We start from the raw sequence: 19,206 nt of genomic DNA, 5'->3' as shown, positions 1-19,206 counted from the left end.
TCTCCACACTGCTCACTGTCTAACTCTCTTCATTTCCGAACTCTGTGTCTCGAGAGGCCTCATATCATAACCTGCCCCATCCTGATACACGGAAATAGGTCAACTTGATGCTGACGTCCGGAAGGATATCACAAGATATGAACAAGTGTTCATATCTTCAGGAACAGGAACAAGTGGTCAGTGTCAAGGTGATACAGAAAATAAGAATTCCACAACATAGCCAAATCAGAATTTGTTTTTTTCAGAACTATTTTTACAGAATACATGAACCAAACCAAATTTCAGTTGGATGAAAGTGTGTTTCTCTTACTGTGCCTTCTAGTCTGATAATGACTAGGTTAATTAAACACTGATGTAAAGGTCAGGAATCTAGTGTAAGTGTGTCAAGGACAAAAGTAAAACGTATAATTTCCCCCGTGTCCTCCCGCCCCGTTGTTATTTCAATTAGGTCATCTCTCAAAATAGCTGTGCATCCTGATGGTGTGATCTGAAACTGTCAGCCTGTTATTGAATCCCAGTCATGATGTTCAGCCCTCACCCTGAAGCTGATGGTGATTTCATGCAGGTGAAATAGTCATTAAATTTTGGCTGCATGTGAGCTGCACCCGATGAGTGCCTCCTGCTGCCATCTGCAGATGATGTAGTGCCGACATGGTGGGAGGGCCAGGTGGCTGAGAGAAGTTCCTTCTAAAGAACAGATGAAGGTTTACTGCACTGAAGTGTTAGCTGCTGTTGGCTTTATACTACAAATCCTACAATCCAGAATAAATGAAGGGAATTAAGTTTGTTTTTACCAAAATTAATGTATTTATGTAACAAAATTTAAAACAAGTGACACTTAAAAACTCCAAGGGCCAGTTCAAACAAAATCCAATCGTATTTTGGATAATAGATTGGATAAAATCTTAAAATGGATTGTGAAAAAACAAAAACTGATTCTGAAATCAGATTAGATCTTAGATAGATCTTAGACCATCTGTGTCGCAGCTTCACATCTTCAAAATGAGCATACACATGGGTGAGAGCTGGCTGAGGGACCACACATTTTCACGTCAAGTTTGGATTTTATAAATCACAACCTTAGCGTGAAAAGTGATGTACACAAGTTTCTGGGCTCGTTTTGTGTGTACACAAGCTTTATAAATCCGACCCCAGATCACCTCTGTGGACCTGCCTGGACCTCAGGACTTCTGAAGATCTGGAACCTAGACCTTAAATGGATGATTTGAATATGCACTTACTTTTAGGACCTGTAGTCCACTGCTGAGGAGGTGCTCATGTTCAAGTGTTAAACTAGTCTTTGGTTTGAAATGCATCAGAATGTTGCTCCACATCGAATGTGGATGGAAACATTCTAGGTTTGTTGTGCAATGTTCTTTTCCTTGTTTTTTTTACTTCATCAGTTGAGCTGAATGTTCACTTGAGTTCCAGACTGTAAACTCAAGATATCCACAGATTCAGAGTGCTTTCCTCATGTGTTTCTGTTCCCCTTCTTTCTTTTCTATCATTGTGAAGACTTGTTCGACTCAGCCTTGCAGAGTTCTGAAAACCAACTATAAAGAGAATTAGAAAGCAGATCTTTGTGTAAGTTTCCTGTAGACATCTATGTTAAGGCTTCCATCTGCCATCGTGGTGAACTTGTTCACTGAGTTGATGTATTTAGCTAAAAAATGTATTTGTCTTGGATTTTGACTCAGGTGTTGTCCACATATCTAAACCAGTGGCTATATACTGTTATTTCATAAATACTCACAATATGTGTTCAGTGCTCTTCTCCATTTAAGGACAGGCCACAATGAGTGAAACATCTATTCTGTTTGTAAAAGTTGTTGTATCACCCTTTGTGTCCACTTCTCAGTTTTCATGGAACAGTTTATGCCAGTGTGTTGGGATGCTCCAACCAGCTGTCATACCTCAGACTCAGGAGGTGTAGGGTGGCTTTCTTCCTGGCCTGAATAAGATCTTCAGCTTTGCAGAGTGGCTAAGTGGGTTATATGGGTTTGGTTCTCTAGTCTGCATGTGTTTTCTGGATTTGGAGAAGACACTTGTGTTTTAAGGTACTCTGTAGAAGAATGCCTTAGCCCCTAAAGGTCACCTTTAAGGGATAAACAGTTTTTGTTTAACCTAAGCAAAAGCTGTGCCCTCAGTCTCACACCAGTTTACAGTAAGCTCATGCCTAGAAGGTGTTAGACTCTGCCAGAGCTGTCCCTGGTTTTAGATCTGGGTGTGGTCTTCATGGATAGGATCCGAAGATGCAATCAAAGAGAGGAGGGAGTTAGGTTTGGAAACCTTACGCCTCATATCTACTTTTTGCAGATGATTTGGTTTTGTTGACATCCTTGTGTAATGACCTAAGCTGTGCACTGAGGCAGTTTGCAGCTCCTCTAGTTTCCTGTGGGTCTTGTTTATGCGTGATGGTGGGATGGAGCAAGGCATGGCTCTGTGGACTGTGGCCTCATCTGCAGTAATCAAAGTGTTTGACTAGTTTGTTGTGGTGAAAGAGGAGCTGGGTCTAAGGCAAAGCTCTTGATTTGCTAATCCGTGTTCCAGCTCTGTGGTCATGAGGCATGAATCACGACTGTAAATGAAGAGGTCCCTGATACAGGTGGCTGAAATGGGTTCTGGCATCTGAACTCAGACATAAGGTGAAGAAATTCATTATCTGAGGGGAGCTTGAGGTCCAGCTGCTGATCCTCCACATTGAAGGGAGTCCAACTATGTGGACATCTGATTAAGATGCCTACAGAGTGCCTCAAAGTTTTCCAGGCATGCCCCCCCCCCCCCCTGTGACAAGACCACTGGGCAGACTCAGAACTCTCTGGAGGTAATATGTATCCTCTCTGGTCTGGGAATAATTTAGTATGAGCTGGAGATTGATGCTCAAGAAAGTGATGTCTGGGTTTCTTTTTAAACCTGTTGTCTCTACAATCCAAGCACAAGTGGCAAAAGATCAACTTCCTTCTTTCTAAACTTAACTCTAGGTTAAAAATAGCTTCAAAATATAAGGAAAAACTGTATTAAAATCAAGGCTCAAACTGTTTTAAGTGTTAGGAGGAATCTGATGTCCTTCCAACAGCTTCAACTATTATACAGATACAACTGAGACATTATTTATTGAATCACAATAAATGTGACACAGTGTCTGTCTGATATCTGCTAAATACTTTTATTATAATAAGAACCAAAGAGACTTTTAATAATAAATTATTTTATGGACATACAGGATGAATGTTAAGCTATGTTTACTACCTGATGATTGCACTTGTGAAATAAAGGAGTTAAAAATAAAGTATCTGGATGGAAGGAAAATGCATCAAAATGTTTTTATCTGGAGAAAATTTTCTTATATCGTGTAAGGTGACTGTTAACATGATATTTGTAAATAAAGCATAAATATGATGTGCTCATGGTCCCACATGTCCAGACAGTCCACAGATTACTCAGAGTCTTAGTGGCTGGTTTTACACACACCACCCCCACCCTGATCAGACCCTTGTCCCATTGGCATTGGGAGCAGAGGAGCAGGGATTTGGGTGGTTGACTGGGGAGACAGAGGGGAGGGGTCTTACACATTCTGGCGTCGGCACCAGTTCTCACCCCAAAAAGCCTGTGGATCCTAGGGCTTGGCTAATCCTCTTATTCAGCGTCCGGCTGGAGGCTGCGACGCTTCCAGATTGGAGAGCAGAGTATGCTGCTCTCTCTGAAAGGACACACTCACACTGTTGTGGTCTTTTCTCTCAGTGCAGACACTGTGTAAGAGTTCTTCATGAGCTCTATGCTACACATTTACTCTGTAAGCTTGCTCTCCACACACCATCCTCAGGCGCCTTTCTAGTCCTGCTTCTGGCTTTCTGTTCATCCTCAATCAGTGTTTTGTCTTCCTTTAGTTATTCTCCATTTTGTGGAAAATTATTACTTTTAGTGATGTCTTGATGTGTCTCAATAATCAAGGCAGAAAAATCTTAAAAGTTGAGAAGGTATTCTGGATGAGTTGAAAAAACGTTTCATGTCTCCTCCAAGAGATTTCTTTAGTCTGAGGAGTTTCAGGTAAACTCATAAGGCAGTGCCTTCACATGGTGGACAAAAATGTTTAACGATGAGAGTCAAAACAGTTACATGCAAAAGAGGACCATCAGCCTAACAATCGATCATTAGAGCCCTGATTGTCCCTACCGTCCTCCACAGCTCAAGGCAGCTGTCTCAACAACTGAAGCATGGAACATGGCCCACTATTGTCCTCCAGCAAACCCTCACTTCACGTTTGGGTCTACCGGTTCTGCACATCTTATTCTCCCTTCATCTGATCCAACTCATTACCAGGTGGTGATCTGCTGACAGCTCAGCTCCTCTCTTCGCCCAAGTGTCCAAAACGTATGGCCGCAGATCAGATGACACGACTACAAAGTCAATCATTGATCTACGATCTAGGGTGTCCCGGTGCCATGTGCACATATAGACACACTTATGTTTGGAACATGATTTTTGTGATGGACAAACCGTGACTAGCACAGGAGTCCAAGAATGGAACACCGCTTGGTTTTAGATCAGAGAGGAAGTTCCTTCCAGTCACGCCCCCCCAGGTCACGCTGTCGTTACTCCTGTGATCATTGAAGTTCCCCAGCAGAATAAAGTTATCCCAAGCTGGAGCACCTTCCACCGACTCCAAGAAGACCAGAATCTCTGAACAGTCATTTGGCGCATAGACACGACCAACAGTCAAAGATCGTTCCCCCACCTGAAGGGACAGGGACGCTACGCTTTAATCTACTGAGGAAAACTCCAACACACAGTTAAATATACATTTTAATCACAAAATTTAAAGAAAAATCTCATGTATAATTCTTCTTCTGAGTGCCCTTATTACACGTCATAACAACATGACTGAGACAAAGAGTAGAATTTAAACAGGCAAAGTTGATTAATGAGTAAATTCAGCAGGATTGCAGATTGCTAACAGGTGTGTGAGACATGTATTACAGGCTGAGGGAAACAATGATCAAGTACATGAAACTCAAAAAACTAAAACTGCCAGATTATCCAGAAACTAAGAATATCTAACAAACTGAATAGACTCATTCCTGTACATCTGTGTCTTTGGATAAAATTGCTTATGGACAGAAATTGAACTGTTTCATAGCAGTTCTGTAGACTAGTGGATTGTTTGGACCTTAGTTATGTGAGAACAAAGTAACATTCTGCTTAAATGGTGTGTGGGATTGGCGTGGCTCTAAAAGGTTTGGTCTTTGTATGCTACTGCTTGGTGGTTTAAAGTAAAGGTACAAAGACTGGGTAGGATAATGACGATGATAATAATAATAATCTATTTATAGAAGAAGAATGTTATTGGTTTTCCACTTTTCTGCAGAACAAAAGGTCATGTCAGACTGGGAGATGACACGCCAGGTGTTTTCTTTGTAGTCCTTTTCACAAAAGGTTTTCAGTGCATCTCACGTGTCAGGTCTGTAAGTGAAACCTGCTGCGTTTGATGTGTTCACGACAGACAGTTCCTGTTTGTTTGTTTGTCAACACAATGAGGAGGTGAAAGAGAAAAGCTCTGTGTGCTGATCACACTGCAAAAGAAACATTATTACCGTAATACTACATCAAGTTTTAGTGGATGAGGTTATAAGACTGTGATCTACTGTAGCAGCTACAGTTCTAAGCAGAGCAAGAGTCTGGATTTATCATTACTGTGTTGGCAACTTAGAGCAAACAAAATGACTGATGATGTAGAAATCATAAGAACTATTAATAACAATATTAACAAATTGTTATTGATATTTCAAAGTGTATATAATCTATCTTTAAAAACTGTCATTTTATTTTATTCACCTCAATTTGGATGTGACCTGATCAGAACTGAAGCTAATAATGTAAGTGTTAAAGTTAAAATAAGCTTATAAAGCAGATATACAGTAGTCACTGTTAATTATTGAACTGGTTAGCAGACATTAGCTTCTGTAGTATATATTTTCATACAGAGTGTAGCACTTCTGAGTCATGCTACAATTTAGCATAAAATATTAAATATTACAAGCTGGTTTTGCCTCTAATTTATGTTATTTTATACAGTGTAAAATAATATTTTATATCTAACCATTTTTAGGTTTCTGTTAGACAAATCAGCCCTGTTGAAGATGGTTAGCTAATATCACTAGAGACAATTTTCATCCTATATTTCCAACCCCAGTGAACATTTTAAAGTGTTGACTGGTAAATATCTAGTATTATTAATGACAGTAAGGAATAATGCATGTACTTCATTACTAGTTGAAATCATATTTTCTAGCTAGCTAAAAGTCCAAGATATTGACTTCAGGTCTAGTTTAGATCATTTCTACTTATAAATGGTATATTTTCAGGTTAATTTCTGCTCTTTTACATTATTGTTGAATGGAATTAACATAATTATTCATTTATTGTAAAAAAAATACAGATAATTTGTGACACAGGTATACAGTGGGGAAAATAAGTATTTAGTCAGGCACCAATTGTGCAAGTTCTCCCACTTAAAAAGATGAGAGAGGCCTGTAATTGACATCATAGGTAGACCTCAACTATGAGAGACAAAATGTGAAAAAAATTTGAGAAAATCATTTTGTCTGACTTTTAAAGAATTTTTTTGCAAAAAATGGTGGAAAATAAGTATTTGGTCAATAACAAAAGTTCATCTCAATACTTTGTTGTATATCCTTTGTTGGCAATGACAGAGGTCAAACGTTTTCTGTAAGTCTTCACAAGGTTGGCACACACTGTTGCTGGTATGTTGGCCCATTCCTCCATGCAGATCTCCTCTAGAGCAGTGATGTTTTGGGGCTGTCGGCGGGCAACACGGACTTTCAACTCCCTCCAAAGGTTTTTGATGGGGTTGAGATCGGGAGACTGGCTAGGCCACTCCAGGACTTTGAAATGTTTCTTACGAAGCCACTCCTTTGTTGCCCTGGCAGTGTGCTTGGGATCATTGTCATGCTGAAAGACCCAGCCACGTTTCATCTTCATTGCCCTTGCTGATGGAAGGAGGTTTGCACCCAAAATCTCACAATACATGGCCCCATTCATTCTTTCATGTACACGGACCAGTCGTCCTGGTCCCTTTGCAGAGAAACAGCCCCAAAGCATGATGTTGCCACCCCCATGCTTCACAGTTGGTATGGTGTTCTTTGGATGCAACTCCGCATTCACTTTCCTCCAAACACGACGAGTTGTGTTTTTACCAAATAGTTCTACTTTGGTTTCATCTGACCATATGACATTCTCCCAATACTCTTCTGGAACATCCAAATGCTCTCTAGCAAACTTCAGACGTGCCTGGATATGGACTGGCTTAAGCAGGGGGACACGTCTGGCACTGCAAGATCTGAGTCCCTGGCGTCGTAGTGTGTTGCTGATGGTAGCCTTTGTAACATTGGTCCCAGCTTTCTGCAGGTCATTCACTAGATCCCCCCTTGTGGTTCTGGGATTTTTKCTCACCGTTCTTGTGATCATTTTGACCCCGCGGGCTGAGATCTGGCGTGGAGCCCCAGATCGAGGGAGATTAGTAGTGGTCTTGTATGTCTTCCATTTTCTGATTATSGCTCCCACAGTAGATTTCTTCACACCAAGCTGCTTGCCTATTGCAGATTCAGTCTTCCCAGCCTGGTGCAGGTCTACAATTCGGTTTCTGGTGTCCTCCGACAGCTCTTTCGTCTTCACCATAGTGGAGTTTGGAGTGTGACTGTTTTAAGTTGTGGGCAGGTGTCTTTTATACTGTTAACHACTTCAAACAGGTGCCATTAATACTGGTAATGAGTGGGGGAAAGAGGAGCCTCTTAAAAAAGAAGTTACAGGTCTGTGACAGCKAGAAATCTTGCTTGTTTGTAGGTGACCAAATACTTATTTTCCACCATAATTTGCAAAAAAATTCTTTAAAAGTCAGACAAAAAGATTTTCTCAAATTTTTTTTCACATTTTGTCTCTCATAGTTGAGGTCTACCTATGATGTCAATTACAGGCCTCTCTCATCTTTTTAAGTGGGAGAACTTGCACAATTGGTGACTGACTAAATACTTATTTTCCCCACTGTAATTAAGCTAGCTGTTAATCAAACAGAAACTGTGAACCGATGCCCTGTTCAGTCAACATTTTGTTCCTCCATGTTGTCACAGATGCTAACAGTGGACAGGGCTCAGTCTAGTGATATTTAACTCTATGGGAGGGACAGGGTCCTTAGCAATGCTTCCCAATGCTTACCTCAAGTCCTGTTAGCCCAACATTTGTTTTGTTTATCTTGAACTGAATTTAAGAGTTGAAGTGATGAATCAGTCATGTTTTAACAACAAATTTTAGTCAATATTTAGTCACCAGTTATCATTTTAATCTTAGTTAGCTAAATAATATATGTGACTCATCACATAATCAAGGATTGCATCACTTGGTCAATCCAAACCAAACACATTTTCAGATTTTGATACCTAATCATTCTGATTGATTGTAGAAATATGACTTGATTTGTCTTGATAATCAGGAAGATCCCTGGAAAAAAATGTCTGAATCCTATTTTTAGCATATTTTAATGAGGATTTCTTGATGACTTTACTTGTTTACTGAATTGCTTTCTTTCTTTTTCTTTCTTTTTTTTTTTTTGCATGAGCTTTAAATGAAGAGTGCAGAGAAGCCAGTTGTGTTGATCCTTAGCAATCTGCAGAAGTCTCACCTTTCTGCATAACAAATTATACTGAATTAGCGGTTGTACTCAAGCTGATTGGTCTTGTTTTTATTTGTAAATGAAAACATTATTAACTTTAGTCATAGTTTTATTAGCTGTATAATAGCTTTTTAGTTACTGTCTCATTTTTGTCTGGAATTTTTTTGTTTGTGAATAATATGACAAACTATATTGTCATCAAAATGAACACGGTATTTCAATTAGTCTGGATATGGTGTGCTTTGCACCGTCTAATAAAAAAAACTAACAGTGATCATCTGCTTCTCTCTTGCAGCTGAAGGATATACTTACAGAAATCAGCGCAGGTTCTCAGAGGAGATTGACTGGTCATATGCAGGTAAACCACAAACATGAATGTTTAACAAATTTCCTGTAATAACATGTTTTATAGTACATTTCTTATATTTAAAATAAAAATAAGCTTGCATGGGACTTATAAAAAATCCTAAAGTGGAAATACAACAATTCTGTTTAGTTATCTTAATTGAATGTCCCACTGGTGTCTTTTGATTGCCTCTTTACACCAATATCAGTATAGCAGCAATATGCTCAGCATTCCTTAATAAATATACCTAAAATCATCCATCCATCCATCCATCCATCCATCCATCCATCCATCCATCCATCCATCTGTGCTTCATTTTTGCTGTAGTTGTCCAATTCCCCCCCACACCCTCCACCCCCAGTCCTTCTACAAACTCCTAACACTGTCTGGTAAGAGCATGTTTTGATATTGTATCTTTATCTGTCCACCAGGAACTTTAAACCAACATAACTGGGCCAAGAAGTTTCCATCATGCAGCAGTGCCAAGCAGTCTCCTATCAACATCGAGGAGGACTTGGCCTCAGTGAAGCTGCAGTACCAGAAGCTGATGTTTGATGGGTGGGAGGAACCGACAAATGAGAGGACAACCATCACAAACAACGGCAAGACAGGTAAAAGTGATTGTGTTTAGTCAACCTCAGACTTGCACTGGGACAGTGGTAGATGTTGGGAATAAAGCTCAGATTCAGACAACTGACCTTTAAAGAGTAAATCTTGTGATCACCACTGGCATCACAAAAACATTTGTACTTTTACAAAGAGTAACATGTAAAATACACTGTTATTATGATACTTCTGCTTGGATTTTTCTCAATTTATCTGGTTAAAAATGCCAGTTTTCAACCAGGAGAAAGCTCAATTTGATACTCATGCTCTGAGCTCACCTTTTCATCAGAGATGGTTGAACTTGAGTCTCTTCTACAAGAGGCCTGTTAGTTTGAAGGTTCTGCACAGGTAGTTTTCCAGATTCTTATGCTTCTTTTTCTAGATCACTTGTGATTTCACCTCTGCCTTCTTCTGAAGTTTATCAACAATCAGAGTGTCCGATGAGTTGGCATTGCTAACTTGGCAATCACCTGTTTTTAGGTCTGGACTTTGACATCCTACAGTATCTTAGTTCTTCTGTTCTTCACCATACTTTATGGAGTCTCCCACTTTGACTCTGGGACCTCCAGTTACTCAGCACAGATGTAACTTTTAAAAAGTTCAGCTTCTTCAGTAGTGATCACCTTTGTCCCCTTGGATATGTGTACTGTTCACTTTTGGCCCATGCCCATGTTGCAAATGAGATCTTGATCACAATAGGGTTTTAATCCAGTTAAGTAAAGGAAATGATAGCATTTAACTACATTTATACAGTCCTGTTGACCTTCCAAAGTCCTTGCTGTATATCTTGCTTCATTCAACAAGTGGGGAATTATTTCACCTATGTGTGGCATACAGCTTGAAGTCATCCATGTAGAGGAGGTGACTGATTACGGTTCTACTTTGAAACTGGCACTCTTAGCCTCTTTTTGTGATGATCTGGCTAAGGCAGTTAGGAGTGGGGACAGAGCACCAACTTGGTTCATGCAGTACTTGGTGACTCATTCATCAAATACTGAGGTTTGAGGTCTCTATAGAGTCTTCTTCTACATTCCCACCGAGTTCTTGATGAAGACTCTGCTTCCTGTTGAAGTACAGTTTCACACACTTTAAGACCCATGTAAGTGTCATCAAACTGTAGGCTTCCTTGTAGTCAAGTCCAGCAGTGCACAGGTTTGTGTGTCTGTGTGGTCTCATGGTCCAGAACAACAGTTCTGTTGACTAGTAGCTTTGGTCCTCTGGTGGTGGTGTTGATTTCCTTCTCTGAGCCATTTATTTATTGAGCCATATGACTGTTCTTTGGTGCAATGATGCCTGAGACGTGCTTCATGTTGTACAGAAGCATGTGATTGTCTCAGTCTAACAAGAAGAAACTAAATAATTTAACACTGCAGTATATTTGTTAGCTTTGATTGAATTTTCACAACAGAACAACAAGCCTTTGAAATAAAACGAGGTTGAATCTGAGTGAGGGAGTGAGTGGTTATTTTAGTTCAGTGAAACTTAAAATTATAACAATGACTGATCAAATTATACAGAAGGGAGTTTCTTCCACCGCCACTATTAGCAAAATAGTTCTAACCTCTTCATGTATCAGGTTTCAGATGAAAGATGACTTTGCAAAAATGACTTTTTTTTAAATGTTGAAAATTTTCATTACATTTACTTAAAAATGGTCTTGCTTAAGAATAATAAGCACATATGTATATTGTACTTTTAAATGAATGTACTGCAGTAAAAAGTTCTGATAAGACTCCACTTTCTTTGGCTTTAAAAACATTTTTGATCAATGAGAGTTTTGCGTGAAATTGAAAAAGGCTACATTTGTTATAATATTTTTATTCATTGAGTTATTATTTGATGGTCCATTTAAGTTCTTGCAGGACTATTATATTATGTACAAACTAACTTCCTGGTGTGACTGCAGTCTTGTAATCCTGAGGCTTCAGTTTAAAGCTTAGGTCATATGAAAGAAGTACATCTGACATAAAACATTGTATAAACCAGTCAGTTCACTCGCTGTGAAGATCTATATACAGTATTTGGGAGCAGCCAAAGGAAAACAGCAACATGAGCTTAACATTCTTCTTAATAATATGTTTACCTTTATTTATTTATTTATTTGTGGTGGTACATTTTGTACCTTTTAAAATAATCTATTTTTTTACACAGACTCATAGTGTATCTGCATGATGTTTTTGTTCTGTCAGTGACGGTCAATGTGGATGGAGAGTTCTATATTAATGGAGTGGGACTGAGGTCAAGGTTCAAGGTGGGCCATATCACCTTCCACTGGGGCCGCTGCAATGCCTCCTCAGAGGGCTCCGAACACAGTCTGAATGGAGTCAAGTACCCTTTAGAGGTAAGACGTGATGACTATGATGACTGAGCTCAGAATGTTTCTTTTTTAAGTCTTCCACACACACGAGGTGTAGTAGGACTGGGAAATAGACTCTCAAATTAGTCTCTTAAATTAGATTTGTGATATTTAAAACTGTAAGAATACAATTTTGCTATTGCAACTTGTAGGTAGCATTATTTTATAAAATATTTCATTAATATGTCCAACGGCAGGTGCACATGAAGAAAGTATTTGCTGGACTTTTTTGTCCGCCTTGGCGGAGGACATAGAAATGCTCTCAGTCTGTCTGTCCACCCGTCCATCCAAATGTTCACCTTATGAGATGATTTGAATTATGAAGTCTGTGATTGTTCCAACAAAACTGTTAACAGTTGGCATTACTAAATGTCCAACCGTGACATTTGCAAGGTCATCTGATCCAAGATGGCTGCCACCGTAGCCGAACCTTACATCACATAAAAATGTCCGTATCTCAGTAACGTAAGCATCTATTGAGCTGATTTTTTGTAAGTAGATCTAAGTATGTGCCAACACATACTCTGCGTGTTTGTAGATCACTAACGATCTTGCAATATTATGGGGAGATTGTGATTTGCTACTTTCTGCCATTTTTACTTTGAACATGCGACGGGGGACATCAGCGACGGTTTGACCATTTTTGTCTTGTTAATTTGGACTTCCTAGAACTTTTCGTGACCCACAATTATAACAACTAGTAACACAATCCTCATGATGTGTGTCAATAAAAATCCTTTCCTGCTTTGTGATCATCTGCAAACACTCAAAATGCAACAGGAGGATCAGCTATTTGCTGGAAGAGACATTGGGCCTTATGCAAGAACCGTTCGTACGCACAGATTTGTTCTTAAGTTGTGCGTACGACTGATTTAGGAGAATTTGTGACATTCACCAATGTTTTCGTATTCTAAGATTTTTTCAGATACGAACAAAATTCACGAGTGGTCCAGACCTGTTGTATATTTTACAAGCAGTCAGTCTGCTATTATCCAGATGGGTTTTTTTACTAGTAAATCCATATTTCATTAGTCTGAAGATATTTTGAGTTGAAAATAAATCAAACTCCATAATTATGTTGACAATTGGTTATTCTGTTTGAACTGGAATTATATTTTAAATGTAACTAACGACATAAATTGGCTAGATTACATTAAATTGGATTTTAATGCTGCTGTATAACACTACAATATTAATATTAAGATCTCAAACTAGGCCCTGTGATGGACTTGCGACCTGTCCGGGGTGCACCCCGCCCCTCGCACTGTGACTGCTGGATATGGGCACCAGTGATCCACGCAACCCTGAAAAGGAAGAAGCGTGTACAGAAAATGGATGGATGGATGGATCTCAAACTAACAACTTAAATTATGCATTAATTGAAGTTTGGAGACGTTTTGAAAGGCATCTCTTCAGAACCGCATCTGACACTTGCGACGGTCGGGATGGGGGAGACGGCCAGGCGGTGGGTGGTGGTGGTGGTGCGCGACCGCCCCTCCTCTGAATAAATAAAAACTATGTAACACAGTTGTTTGCACTTAAATTGAAAATATTTGACCAAAGGAAAACTGGAGCAGGACTAGAGAGAGATTAATATGATTTTGATTTTTATTTCTGTGACTGTATACGACCCACAGGAGACACAACATTAACAGCAGTAGTTATTTCATTTCATTCTTTGGCTTTAGCTGGTCCTTTAATTCCACAAAGGAAATATTTTCTTTTCTCGATCTCGGAGAGCAGGACTTTAATCTCCGAATTCGTAAAGTTCTTTTAACCTTTAGCTGTCATTTTCATGAATGGACACTTCCTGGTATGTGAGGCAGGAAACATAGCCTTATATGGTGTTTTTGGGGTGGTAATTATGCTAATCTCCTCTCACGTGCACAAGCAGCTGAATACGAACAGGTGGAATTTATGCAGCTCATTTACACACTTTTCCTGAAGATAGAAGAGTTTGTGTAATCTGATGTGGCATGTTCGTACGAACCCTTCATACGAACAAGAGAAATTTAGGATAAGAATTCAAACATYTTCTTGCATGAGGCCCATTGAATGTGCCATAATAACGTGGCTCATAGTTGGACTCAAACCAATTTTCTTTAACCAACCCTATCACCAGTCTTGGTCTAACACAGAACATTCTCTTTGTGAGCAGCACTAGATCTTTAAAAAATCACCAAAATAAAGGTCCTATTTCCTGAATAAAAGCTCAGTTTATGCCTCAAATTAATCCCATGATTCAGATATAAAAATCAACAAAACATCTTTAATTAAAGGTTCATGCTGACTGAGCGAAGAGACCAAACATTGTTGTTTATTGATTATAATTCAGAAGTTTGGTGTCTCAGTAAAATATTTTTTTCTGTACGTCATCATCTTCTGCAACAAAAGTTGTTTTTCTCCCACAGATGCAGATCTACTGTTACGATGCTCATCAGTTTGACTCTTTAGATGAAACCAACAAGGCCAGCGGCAGAATCACAGCCCTTGCTGTTCTGTTTGAGGTATGTTGTGTGACTATGATCATGTCCTTATTGTTGGGGATTTTAATATACATGTATGTTATCCGGAGAAGATGATGGTGAGGGGCTTTGTCAGCCTCGATGACTCTTTGAACCTGCTGCAGTGGGGAGCTGATCCCACACATGAACATGAACACACCTTGTTCTCTCTCATGGGTTGTCTGTGACTGACCTGGGAATATGTGACAATGTGATTTCTGATCATTTCCTGTTGTGTTTGATGTTGTTTTTTTCCCATGCTGCAGTTAAATCTTGTGCTCCTGCTTAGCGCTGTAGAGTTTTTAACTCTTCCACTACTGGTCAGTTTTCTTCTGCCTTTGAACAGCTCGGTGCACGTTCTGTTTCTGACACCGAGCAACTAAGCTCCACGTTTGATGCCTTCTGTCAAACCGTTCTGGGCTCTGTGGCTCCATCAAAACTGATGCAGCCTAAGGCCAGACCTAAGCCCTGGTTCAGTAAAAGAAGAAAGTGCCATAGAGCTGAACGAAGATGGAGAAAGGATAAGTTGTGTTTCATATAACATTCTAAAGGACTGTTGACGTCAATATAAAAACAAAGAGTCCAAGAGAGAACATTTATCAAATATTATGTCCCATCATAACAACCTACATGTTTTATTTCAAACTATCGACTCTGCTCTTAAGGCCCCACAACCTCTGTGCATATCCTATGTGTATTAATATATTACTATTAAATATTTAGACAAAGAGAGGAAAAGTACAACATTTCAGTGGGTAGACCTGATGCCTCACAACGAGCATGTCGTGGGTTTGATCCTTGGTTTGGACCTGGGGTCTTTCTGTGTGGAGTTTCCATGTTCTCCTCGTGTTTGTCGTGGTTTTCTCCAAGTACTCCAGGCCTGGTTTTGCCTGGTTAAATAAAGGTTGATAAACAATAAAAAGCGAATTCATACATTTTACCAACATTTAAACAGACTCCACTTATTTTATCACCTATTCTTATTTTATTTGCTGCTCTTATTTCTACTTGAAGGGAAAAGCATCTGAAACCAATCCCATGACTAAAAGTTTGTTTTAGATTTGTGATAATATTGGTTCTGTGTGAAAACAGGTTAACTGTGATGTTTGAGATTAGGAAACCTTGTTGGGTTGAAAAAAGAAACTAAAAGAGGTTTAGTATTAGCTAATACAGCATTCATTTACAACTTCATATCATTTAAAATAAGTTTTTATAAAATTAATAAAACCAATATAACAGCCCTCATCTGGTATTGGACTGAACATCTTCAAACAATGAGCAGACTTGTTCTTTGTAGTTGAAATGATGTTGGTTTGATTTTCAACAGACGGGCTCAGAAGACAACATTAACTACGCATCCATCGTGGACGGGATCAACAGCGTGAGCAGATACGGTACAAGTGGTTCATTCTTCTTTCGCTCCTTTTCGCTTCTTCTCTTCTGCTTTCCTTCAACATTTCTCATTATTTTGTTATCCAGGAAAGACTGCAGAGCTGTCACCTTTCACTCTGCAAGGTCTGCTGCCCAACTCCACAGAGAAATACTTCATCTATAACGGCTCTCTGACCACGCCGCCCTGCAGCGAGAATGTTGAGTGGATCGTCTTCAAAGACAAAGTCACCATATCTGATGAGCAGGTAAAAATTATGTTTTAGAACACAGAAAGTTACCTTGAATATACAGTATGATAGAATCTGATTGTTAGTCTGTAGTTTGTTTGTGAACTATGCTTATAGGAAATATATACTAAATGAGGTTATTTTCTGGAAGTCCACATGAATGTTTGGATTTTATGATGAACAAATGCAACATGTCTGCTTCACTTAAATCATTAAGTAATGCAGTTTAGAGCAGTGTTTCCCAAAGTTGGGGTCGGGACCCAAAGTGGGGTCCTGAAACATCAAGGTGGGGTTCTGAATAGATTTTCTGAATTAATTACATTTTTGCCTTAGTTGTTACAAATGAGTGAGGTTAGTATATTTAAGATGGATAAATGTAGTATAAAAAATGTTACTTTGCCCATGTTTAGTTGACCTGATACAAATGTTTATCATCCAAAAATAGCTGGGCGCACAGGTCTCTGCTACTGTTATTTTGTGGGTCAAAAGATGAAAGGTTTGGGAACCACTGCACTTTGGTTCCCAAAGCTGGGCTTGGGACCCAATTATGGGTCATGAAGCACCTTGGATAATCTCCAGAAATCAATTTAAAGGGTAATAAAATAATTGCTGATGTAATATTTTCCCTATAATTATTACAAAAAACAAAAATAAGTATTTATATTTGTGTACAAGCTGTTTAGATTGACAAAAAGCCTGTGTTTTTAGGGTTATTAACAAAGTTCATGTACTCAGACCAGTAATATTTGGGGTCACAAGTTTTTGCCATGGATATTTTGTGGGTCAGAAGATAAAAAGTTTGGGAACCACTGGTTTAGAGGACTGGTGGTGTGGGGTGCTGAGAAATCTGCTGACACATTCAGGTTAAAATGATCCTGATGTAAACATGGTTCAGACCTTTATCAGTTTATTTAGCTGTTATGAGAGGAATAAAGGTGCATATACAATATTTGTAAGAGAGTATGTGTGATTAATCAAAGTGGAGGTTTTTTGTCCCATGTGAAAGTCCCACGTGTACACCACTGCAGACACATAAAAATAGTTTGTATCATTTTGTTAAACAGTGTTACCCGATTTATTAAGGGCGTTTGCAGTTTTTGCCCCAAACCTGTGGAATAGTTTCCTTTTTTTTTTATTCAGACCGCTGAGACCGCTCAAGAGCCATCTTCACTCCTTGGCTTTTGATTTTGGCAGAGTTAGAAATTCTTTTAGAGCTGACGTTCTTATGTTGCACTTCTGTATTTTTAATTAGTTTGACTCATTTTTAATATTTCTGTGTTTGTTGTTGTTTTATCTGTTCATTTGACTGAGTTGTGATTCACTTTGGCCAACTTCTGTTTCAGGTTCTAAATAAATAAACTGACATTGACATTTATCAACACACCTCACTTAGTGGATAGTTTGCTTTAAAGTCCAATTCTTTTAAAGTGCCTGTGATATCAAACTTTTTTAGATTAACATGAGTGCATTTTTGGAGAGAAAACATTGATAACATATTGCAAAACAAATTGCACGCTGCTGAGATGAACAGTTGTTGACATATTTGCATGTGAAGTAACAGGAAGTGATGTCAAAGGGGAATGTCTGCATGTAAACAGATCATTGCTACAACAGCTAACAACACAAAATGTAGAGAAGAATCTGATACATTATTTTGAGTCACTGTCAAAGACAGATGAAAGTTTAAATGATATTGTTTTAATACACAAAGACCAAAGATTTTATTTTATTAATGAGTTCCCCTTTGATGTCACTTCCTGTCTTACTTTAGCTGAGACAAATTCAAAATAAAATAGGCCAGTTATGTGACAAAATGGGTAAAATCGCGTGTATTAGGGCAATTTTCTTAAGTAAAAAGATGCTTTCTTTGACTTTTTGTATTTTAAGTAAATGCATGTCACAGGCACTTTAAAGCAACAGTATTTCCTGTCATTTCTATTTGGCAACCCTGCCTGGCAGATTCACTGAGCACAGAAATCCTCCGGTTTTAATGTTGATTTTAAACAATCGAACAATGAAAAAGCTGCTAAAATTTCCACAGATGATTCTTATGTAAACAGAGTCTGAGGTTGCTTCCTGTGAATCCAGGGACAAGAAAACATTTGACCCCTCACTGGGGTCATCAAGAGTTCATCTGTGAGCTTCAGAGCGACGAGGAAGAGGCCAAAGTTTCCTTCCACCTGTGTAAAACTACAGCCTGATGAGTGAGCTCAGTGTCAGACTGAAGCTCTGAACCTCAGATTCACTCAGCTTTCTGTTTTCTGTTGTGCTAAAAACACAAATGATGTCATCATAAACCTGAATGCCCTTTAATACAGTGAGAGGTTTAAGCAGCGTCTCTGCTGTAAAGAACCGTTCTCTCATCATGATGTGTTGAAGATACAGGTGTGTTTAGACATAGGTCAGCTGCTGCTTTCTGATTCAAAAAAGAGCACATTACTCACACCTGCTGAACCTGATGAGCATGTTTCAGCCGGTGTGTAATTAGAGTTTATGGAGTATGTAATTAGACTAAATGATGCTGAAATGTCAGAAACCGGAGGAGCAGATTTTGTCCCTAAACTGTAGCAGACAGCTCTCAGCTGTGACTCTGAGCCTGTTTGTTTACGACTCGTTCATTTAAAGGTTTAGCTGAAGTTTAAAAGACGTGTGGCACAAGTCCAGTGTGTTCACAGAGCTGAAGCTCAACAAACATACCAGTGATGGGCGAGCCGAAGAAAAGTATATCTGTGTCTGAGGGCAGCCTGGAGGCTGAGTATGACTGACATCCATCATCATGTGACCTCAACTGTTTCACTATGAACCTCTAAGGTTTGACTATTTAAAGACAGGCAGAGGAACTCAGAGCTTTTCAACATTACACATGAAGTTTCAAACAGGCTGCTTTCATGTTCTTTAAAAACATTTTATTCAATGTCTGAACTTTATTTAGTTAGTGGGTTGTTTGCTGCTGTTTCAGCAGTTTTCCCATCATTGTTGGTTTCAGTTCAGTGGCTCCTCTGGTCATTAACGCATTAAGCAATTTCCTCTTAGATTCTCACTGGGTTCCTTTCACATTGCTGTGTGTGTGTGTGTGTGTGTGTGTGTGTGTG

General features: G+C 39.0%; 1 protein-coding gene across 3 annotated transcripts in view; it reads left to right on the top strand.

Annotated features, from left to right (window-relative positions):
- The window catches only part of ptprz1a (protein tyrosine phosphatase receptor type Z1a), a 98,557-nt gene that overhangs the window by 17,565 nt on the left and 61,786 nt on the right, over positions 1–19,206 (top strand). For all 3 annotated transcript variants that reach the window (XM_014025855.1, XM_014025854.1, XM_014025856.1), the window contains exons 2-7: positions 8,979–9,041; positions 9,461–9,640; positions 11,825–11,976; positions 14,403–14,498; positions 15,823–15,889; positions 15,975–16,132. In XM_014025855.1, coding sequence (XP_013881309.1) covers positions 8,979–9,041; positions 9,461–9,640; positions 11,825–11,976; positions 14,403–14,498; positions 15,823–15,889; positions 15,975–16,132 — 716 coding nt within the window. The remainder of the gene's footprint in view (positions 1–8,978; positions 9,042–9,460; positions 9,641–11,824; positions 11,977–14,402; positions 14,499–15,822; positions 15,890–15,974; positions 16,133–19,206) is intronic.

Source organism: Austrofundulus limnaeus, unplaced genomic scaffold (assembly GCF_001266775.1).
Source record: "Austrofundulus limnaeus strain Quisiro unplaced genomic scaffold, Austrofundulus_limnaeus-1.0 Scaffold505, whole genome shotgun sequence".
NCBI lineage: Eukaryota > Metazoa > Chordata > Actinopteri > Cyprinodontiformes > Rivulidae > Austrofundulus > Austrofundulus limnaeus.
This window is presented reverse-complemented; position numbering and strand designations above follow the sequence as displayed.